This window comes from Drosophila novamexicana, unplaced genomic scaffold (assembly GCF_003285875.2).
Source record: "Drosophila novamexicana strain 15010-1031.04,08,12 unplaced genomic scaffold, DnovRS2.1 tig00000193-arrow-pilon, whole genome shotgun sequence".
Classification (NCBI taxonomy): domain Eukaryota; kingdom Metazoa; phylum Arthropoda; class Insecta; order Diptera; family Drosophilidae; genus Drosophila; species Drosophila novamexicana.
Genome location: NW_020824787.1, coordinates 4,690,872 through 4,699,075, shown reverse-complemented (window position 1 = coordinate 4,699,075; position 8,204 = coordinate 4,690,872). Strand labels below are relative to the sequence as shown.

General features: G+C 41.8%; 1 protein-coding gene across 1 annotated transcript; it reads right to left on the bottom strand.

The window, feature by feature from the left end:
- Positions 1 to 5,369: 5,369 nt before the first annotated feature.
- LOC115759271 (high mobility group nucleosome-binding domain-containing protein 5) lies at positions 5,370 to 6,236 on the bottom strand. Its single transcript, XM_030700173.1, has one exon. It carries the CDS (start codon positions 6,234 to 6,236, stop codon positions 5,370 to 5,372), a length of 867 nt encoding a protein of 288 aa, XP_030556033.1.
- Positions 6,237 to 8,204: the final 1,968 nt, after the last annotated feature.

The following is an 8,204-nucleotide window of genomic DNA, read 5'->3' as shown; positions in this document are numbered from 1 at the left end:
CGCAGCGTAAAAATGCAGCGTACGTGTAAATTTACCACAAGTAGTTGACAGATAGGTAAAGAGGGTATGGCAGGCAGGTGGGCGTCTGGTTGTGGGAGTGGCATAGTCGATAAGGAGCTGGTAGTAAGTCATACATACGCGCCATCAGCCAAAAGACCTTGGCTCAAAGTTTTTCAATGCGTGCATTTGTGCGAAAACAAAAGATTTTTATTGAATTCAGAAACGTTGCGTTGAGTTTGCAACGTTACGAGACACCAAACACATGCCACGCAGTTGCATGCCACACATGCGCCCACATTTTAGCCGCATGTTGTGCTGAGTGAAAAAGCCACGACTGTCACGCTGCATTTGCCGCTGCACCCCAATGTGAGTGTACAAACCAGGTGCGCACCACCAGGTGCACATCCATTCGATTTTGCCAGATGCACGTGCCACAGCTCCAGCTTCAGCTACAGCTAAAGCTTCAGCTCCAGCAGCTTATGCTTTGTCTCCAGCGCTGCTGTTGCGTGGGGGATTTGGGGCAGCCAGCGTCACATCGCAAGTGCGATCAAAGTTTAGCGGATTTGGTGGCGCACATTTTAAAGCTTGTCAAACGTGGCCATAAATAAACGAGCCAATGAGAACTGGGACACACACACAGTTGGGTTTCGCTTGAGCAGTTCCCGCTGCTGTGGCCCGTCTTTATTATGGGACGACTCGAAGCTGAATGGCTGGCAGGTAAATAACACTTAACAGTAATGACAGCCACCAACTTAAGTTCCATTCAGCATTAAATGTCTTTCAACTGTCAAAATGGGCAATGAGCTGCCATTTGCGCTGCAGCGCAACAGTCAACGGGGAGGAAAACACTTTGAATGTCCCTTAAAAGCAGCTTAACAATTTTCTCTCTTGCTTACAGCTAAAAACAAAACTTAACAAATTTCACACAAGTTTTTGTGCAATTTTCATTTAAATGCGATTTCTTTAACGCCTTTGAAAATATAAACTGCAGGCATTTTGTGGTCCTTTATTATTATTTTTATTATTAAATTGCCAGAAGGCTGCAAATATCAATTACACTTCAGATATTTCATTAAAGAAACAATGCAAAATAAATTTAATTTAATTTTAAATTGAGATGAAGTCAGCAAATCAAATCATTTTCACAATCAACAGAAATTTGAATAAATTTAAAACTTCTTGGCTAGAACATGAGACGCTTTCACAGGAAGCCAGTTTACATTAACAACTGCATCACTTAACAATTGCAATCGAGTGTAAAAAAGCCTAGGAATTCACAAAAAGGCTGTCTAGCGATTACACTAATAATAATAATTATATTCAAAATATTACTAGAAATAAGAATAGAATAGAATCATAATAAATATAATAAAGTCTACATCAGCCGTGTGAAAAGCGCCACAGGTTATAGATTTATATAAAAATGCATTTCTGATTAACAGGGTCGAAACAGAGTTTTGGCTATCGCTATTAGTCAATATATATATATATATATATATATATATATATATATATATATATATATATGTATGTTTATATTTTTTGTACGTGTCGAACTTGATGGATCATCGCGTGCCAAAGATTTTCGAAGCAAGTTTTCAACACCTCAAAGCAACAATTCTCCGTTGCCGACAACTTTTCCAACTTTGTAGGCAAATAAATGTGTATATATATATTTGTGTGCGTGTGTGTGTGTGTGTGTGTGTGTATTACATTTTTCTTGACTGTCGTCAGCGGTTTCTGGTATTTATGCGCCCCCTGGCATTGCCGTGCGTCCATAAAGCTCTTGCGAGCCGTTATAAATATATATATTTACCGTTCAGTCGGGGCTAACCGAGTGGTACCCATGATGTGGCGGCTCCTGGTGCTGGTGCCCGGAAATGCATTTTAAATGTCGAGCATGGCGTAAATAACCCGTTAATGTTAACATGCACACGGCGGCGGGCAACAGCACACGGCAATGCGTTGCCTTAATTTATGTGTCACGGCAATGGCGACAACACAAGGACGCTGCGACGGCCGAGAACTATTTCATTTCGTTTCATTTCATTTCGTTCCATTCGACTCGATTCGATTTTCAGTGCGACCTGGCAAAACTTTGACAGCCACTTGGCACCTTGGAACTTTTGCCGTGCCTTGGCCCCGCCCCCCAAGCCACAGGCTGCAACCTTTGCATGGAGAATAAGTTGAACTGCACTAAAAGATACCCTCTACAGAACGTCGAATTGCTGTCATAAATTCTTAAATTTATTTAATAACAGGGAGAGGTTTTATTTTATATATTTATATTTTTTGGGCAATCAGGGGGGGAGTTTTCCGAAAAATTATATATTCTGGCTCTGTATATACAAAAGTATCTCTAATAATCGCTGAGTCGTGCATAGGAAATAAGTCTCGAATGCGAAATCACGAAAATATGGGGAGATAAATATATAAGAGAATAAACCCTCATTGTGTATGATATATAAATTATATTCATATGGTTTATCTCTAGCGATTCTACGAGCCATGCTGACAAAACTTTGTTTCAAAATCAATATTTATCGATAATATTAAGATTAAGGTATATATCGATATAATTTAATTGATACTTATCGATAATATGAATATTGAAGGACATATCGATAACATCAATGATACATCCGTTCTTCGTACAATTAATTATTTTAAACGTAGTCAACTTCATCTTGTTTCCGAGATCGAAACGTTTATATAGGCCAATCGATCTTATCACAGAAACCAGGGAAGAAGATTGAATTCTGATTTTTAAGATTTGCTGTAGTATAAAAATGTTACCGCTTAAGAATTTATCATATTTCTAAATTCTCAACATATTAAAGAGAGAAACAGAGCTGATGCTGATCTCGTATATAAATACTCCATGATACCTTTATCCGCCAAATAAACAGTATACCCCCCTTCTATCCAATTTCCAATGGGTACAGGGTATAAAAACACACACACACACGCGCACATACAAACACAAACACAAACTCGAAAAGTTCAGTAGTTGGCCAAAAGTCACTTGGCATGCATATAAATTGTCAGCCATTAAATTTGCATTGACATTTTGGCCGTGCAGCAGCATCGCCCCGACCCCGCCCACCCCCCCATAAACCAACCGTTGTGCGCCCCTGCGCTCCGTGGCCTGCTACTCCCACTCTTGGTTTAGTTTTTAGCTTGGTGATTTATTTGTGCGCTCTTTGATTGCATGACCGGAGCCATCGAGAGCAGCCGAAGAAGGAGGTGGAGCAGCTTCACCCTGCCGAGTTGTTTGCCATGTTTTGATGCTTGTTTTTATTGAATTTGCTGAATTAATTTGGCTGCAGCATCATCAGATGACGGCAAAAAGAAAAAAAAAAAACAACAACAGCAACAACAAAAAGAAAACAAGAAGCAGGCGAAAAAAGAATTGGCCAACGTTGATTAAACTTGGCTTGGCATTGACAGGCGGCAGCCCAGTTGAGGTCCAACCAGTCCACTTCAGATCCATCTCTACATTTGGCCCTGCTGTGGACATCTTTTCAGATGCTCCACAACGATTCACTCTTGGCCAGCAATTAGCCTAATACCAACGACCGAGTTGGCTTTTAGCCTTATTGAGCCACCACGTGGATGACTATGACATTCCCGTTGGCATCCGGACACCCGCTCTTTGGCCCCAGCGCTTGCCTTATCATTATGAAAAGGCGGCTCCAACGTCGGCCGACCCAATGCAAACGACGTGCAAAACTGCTGGCAGATTCGATGGCTACTTCAACGATTTCTCTTTGGGATTTATGCAATCACAACTAGCGACGAAGGGGAGCGTGCACCTGGCGAGGTACCAGCTGGAAAGCTAAGCAAACCACAAAGCACAGTTGTTATGACAGGTGTATTTAAATCTGTTTCAAGCAAACCTCGTCTGAAATAATGCAAGTTTTTCCAACGATTGAACTTCCATGGAGAAAATATAAAGTTTTGCATTTGACTGATTGACTGACTGATGAAGTTACTGACTGGCAGAGTAATAGACAGACTGGCTTCCGAAGTAACTGGTAGGTAGACTAGTTAAATAACTGAATGATTAAATATATGGCTTACTCATCCACTGATTGACTGACTGACTGATTGACAAACTGGCGGTCGATGTAACTTGCTGACAAACTGATTGACTGAATAAATGATTTAATGTCTGAGTCACTCACTGATTAATTTACTGATTGAATTACCGATTGACTGACTGACTGATTGGCAGACTAACTACCGAAGTAACTGGCTGGCAGATTGATTGACTGACTGAATGTTTTAATGTTGATTGACTGACGGAGTGATTGACTGGCTGACTGAGTGATTGACAGATTGGCTGACGAACTAGTCAGCTGGCAAACGAATGGACTGATTGACATACTGACTGATTTAGTGGCTAACAGTGATTGACTGACTCAATGACTAACTGAATGACAGACTGACTAACTAGCTAACTAACTGGCAGACAGTCTAAATGGCTGACTAATTCTATGTACGACTTACTCATTGAATGATTGACTGGCAGAGCTTAACTGAGGCAGGTTGACAGAATATTTGTGCTACAAGTACAAACATTTGACTGATTTAATGTATGACTAACTTATTGACTGACAGACTGATTGACTAGCTGGCTAACTGACTGACTCACTGATTGATTGATTGACTGATTGGCTGGAAAAACTATTGACTGATTAAATATCAGACTTACTCACTGACTGATTGACTGGCAGTCAGTAAATAAGTAATTAAATAAGATAGGTTTAAAGAAAACTTCTGCTACAAAAAACATCCGCCCTTTTTACAAAAGTGCAACCTTATGATAAAAAAAAAAAAAACTTACCGTTCCATGAGCGAAAACCAAAGAAAAAAACAAAGAAAATGTTAAATTTTTTTTAAGAGCCTTTTAAACGTATTAATGATAATATGTTTCAGCGATTTGGGAAAAGCCAGCACATGTAAAACTGTTGAAAGGATGAATGAGAGAACCACGTTCGAGTCGTCATTAACTGTTTTCCTGCTGCGGTTCGCGCCGAATAAGAGCGCAGAAAAAACACAACATGCGGAAAAAGAAACTAGCTTTCAACTCATTTCATGCAAGCTAATTATTTGAATATTATTATCGTACCTTGTCACTTAAAAACAAAAACAAAAAAACAAAATGCATTCAATAAGAAAAACTGTCCGAAAAAAATGTACAACTTTTTCCAGCCAATTCAATTTGTTTGCTCACTTTTCAATCGACCATTGAGAACATTTGAATGCCATTACTGGGTGTGTTTGTATGTTTTATTGCGAGAATATTAAAGAAAGAAAATAGTGAAAAACATTTTCATTATGATTTTCATCTGAGCGTCTCCTGCTCAGTGGTGTCCATGATCGTGTTCGCTGCTCTTCTTTTGCGATTTGTGCCACTTCTTTTTGTGCTCCTCGCCACCCTTTTTGCCATGCTCCTTTTTGTGGCCCCATTTTTTGGACTCGTCGTGCTTCTTCTTGTGTCCCTGATGGCCCTTTTTCTTGTGGCCCTTTTTGCTGTGACCCTTTTTGCCATAGTGCTCCTCATGGCCGCCCTTTTTGTGCTCGCCCTTTTTATAGCTGCTGCCCTTTTTGTGCTTCTTGCCCTCCTCATAGCCGCCGTGCTTCTCCTCGCCGCCCTCGACATGATCCTCATCATAGTATTTCTTTTCCTTTTTGTCCTCGTTTAGCTTGTGCACGTTGTGCTTGCCCTTGATGGAGTGTCCCTTTTTGTAGCTGCCGTGATCCTCGAACTCGCTGCCCTTTTCACCCTTTTCGCCCTTTTTCTTTTTCTTATGATGACTCTCGGAGTGTTTGTGTTTCTTTTCGTGACCCTCCTCCTCGCCGTGCTCACCCTTTTTGCCCTCCTTGTCGTGATGGCCCTTCTCGCCCTTCTCATGGTGTTCGCCATGTTTGTGACCCTTTTTGCTCTTCTCCCCATGCTTCTTGTAGTGTTCGCTGTGCTTTTTCTCACCGGACTCCGCCTCGCCCTCCTCCTCGTGCTCTTCGTGCTTCTTGGATTCAGCCGTCTGCAGGTCATTCAAGTGGGCGTGGAAATCGGCCAAGTCAGAACTAGCCAACGGCTCGCCTATTACCATGGCATTGTCCTGGCTATATGTGTATGGCAGGGTTGCCGCCATCGCCATTGCCGCCACCGCCGCAAGCGTTGCCAGGCATGCCAGTTGCCAGGGTATCCTGTTTGGCCTCGCCGCCATAACGCCTAGTCGTTATCCTTTAAGGCTTTGAGCTGCTGCTGATGCTGCTGCTGGTGTTGGTGTTGCCGCCACGCCTTGTTGTCGTTGTCTGGTGAACTGTTTGTCAGCAGCGTTCGCTTTTTATGCGCCCACCCTGCGGCCACGCCTCACTAGAGGCCAGTTATTGCTGCTTGGCGTCTCTGCGGCTGATTTGGCAACATTTTCTTTGGGGCGCCCTCAACGCCAGTCGCCGCCTAAGTGCATAACGTTGTTTCCAAGCTTAACGCAACAACAACAGCAACAAAATAAAAAACCCTTCCAACAAATGGCCAACTTCTTGCGGTTTTCAGAGCTTGCTTGGTGCCGCAGTTGCCACTTTTTGTTGGCCAGAAAACAAGCGACTTTTGTTACGTGCACATTGCAAAAGCATTTCAGCAAATGACCAGAAGATCGACAAGCCAGAGCCGCTGCACAGTGCCACAAGATTATCAACTGACAGTGGTTATTGCATTTGAAATCGATTTTAAATGCTACAGCAAATAAGAGAGTAAAGAAGAAAATAAGAAGAAAAGAATATCTTTGGCACAGAAAAATAAATATAGACAAATGGCTTGGAAATGCTAGCAAGCCCGTGGACTGATTGACTGACTGATTGACTGACTGACTGCCGACTGACTAACTGGGACAACACTAACATGTAAGGATAAAGACGTCTTATAAATATAAGAAGAAAAGCACGCTAAATACACACAAATGACTTCGAAATGCCCTTTAAAGGAAAACTTTATTTTCTGACTAATTTTACTATATAAGTCATAATTAAAGTAATTCGTTCTGCCTCGGCTCTGCGGATATCTGGGAAGATTGGGAAACTCATAATTCCTATGCTAGCTCAAGATATATTGAGAATTAATAAAATATACAATACAAAAACTTATATAAGAATCCGATGTTGATCACATTTTGCTCGTATGAAACTTGCAAAGGCCAAGAGATATCTCGAAAAATAAAATGGTATTCACGAATTTTCAAAAGAACCTTTCTATGACTATATATAATATTGAGTTTTATTCCGGTTAATTCTGTCTACAGACAGATAGACGAACCGATGCGAAGTTTCGTATAGAAAGCTTTAAGCCAGGGAAAAAAGCTTGCATAAGACAAAAGAACAAATGTGAACAGGTGAGCAGAGTTTCCTCACGGGCTGGTGAAGATTAATATCATTGCTGACATATAGCAATGCTTTATATAATATTCAAATCTCTAAAGAACGAAGCTCTTTATAAGTCAATTCCCAAGAAATTTTAAGCAATGCTGTGTAATATAAAATTGATTGGTTCTTTTTACAATTGAATATTGATCAATTACCACAAGAAAATGATAAACCCTTAAAATTACGTGCCATATCCACCTTTTACCCAAACACCCAAAATTTAAGTTTCATTCCATATTCAAAAGTTCAAAGCTCAATTGGCGGTCGCTGCCGTTGACGTTGCCGGTCGATTGTTGGCGTTAGAGTTGCTCTCGCTGTTGCCGGCTCTGTCTCTGTCTCAGTCGACGTCGCCGTCGCCGTCGCCGTCGACGTTGCCACCTGCATTGTCCTAATTGCTAAAGGGGCTGGACAGACAAATGAAATATGAATGTGTGCTAGGGCGCACACACGCACACACACTGGGCCGTGTCAAAGGTTAATTACGCATGCTGCAGCTCGTTCGTTCGCCTGCCCCGTCCCCCAGCCACGCCTTGCCTCGTTTCGTCTCCGGTTTCCTTTGTTGCTTGCTTTGCTTCGTCCTTGGGCTGCTACGTAAATCGCTTAACGCACACACGCACATACACACACACACACACAGAGATTTCGCACACACAGTGGCCTTTTGTGTGTGCGTGTGTTTGCTTAAGCCATTTCCGGTTCGATTTTACCCATGCAGGGCTCGCTCGCTTGGTAAGGCAAACAGCGGGCAGCCGGGCCGAATGAAAGGACAAACATCT

Excerpts from the sequence above, each read along its gene's own strand:
- LOC115759271 (XM_030700173.1), bottom strand. The coding sequence starts at position 6,236 with ATGGCGGCGAGGCCAAACAGGATACCCTGGCAACTGGCATGCCTGGCA.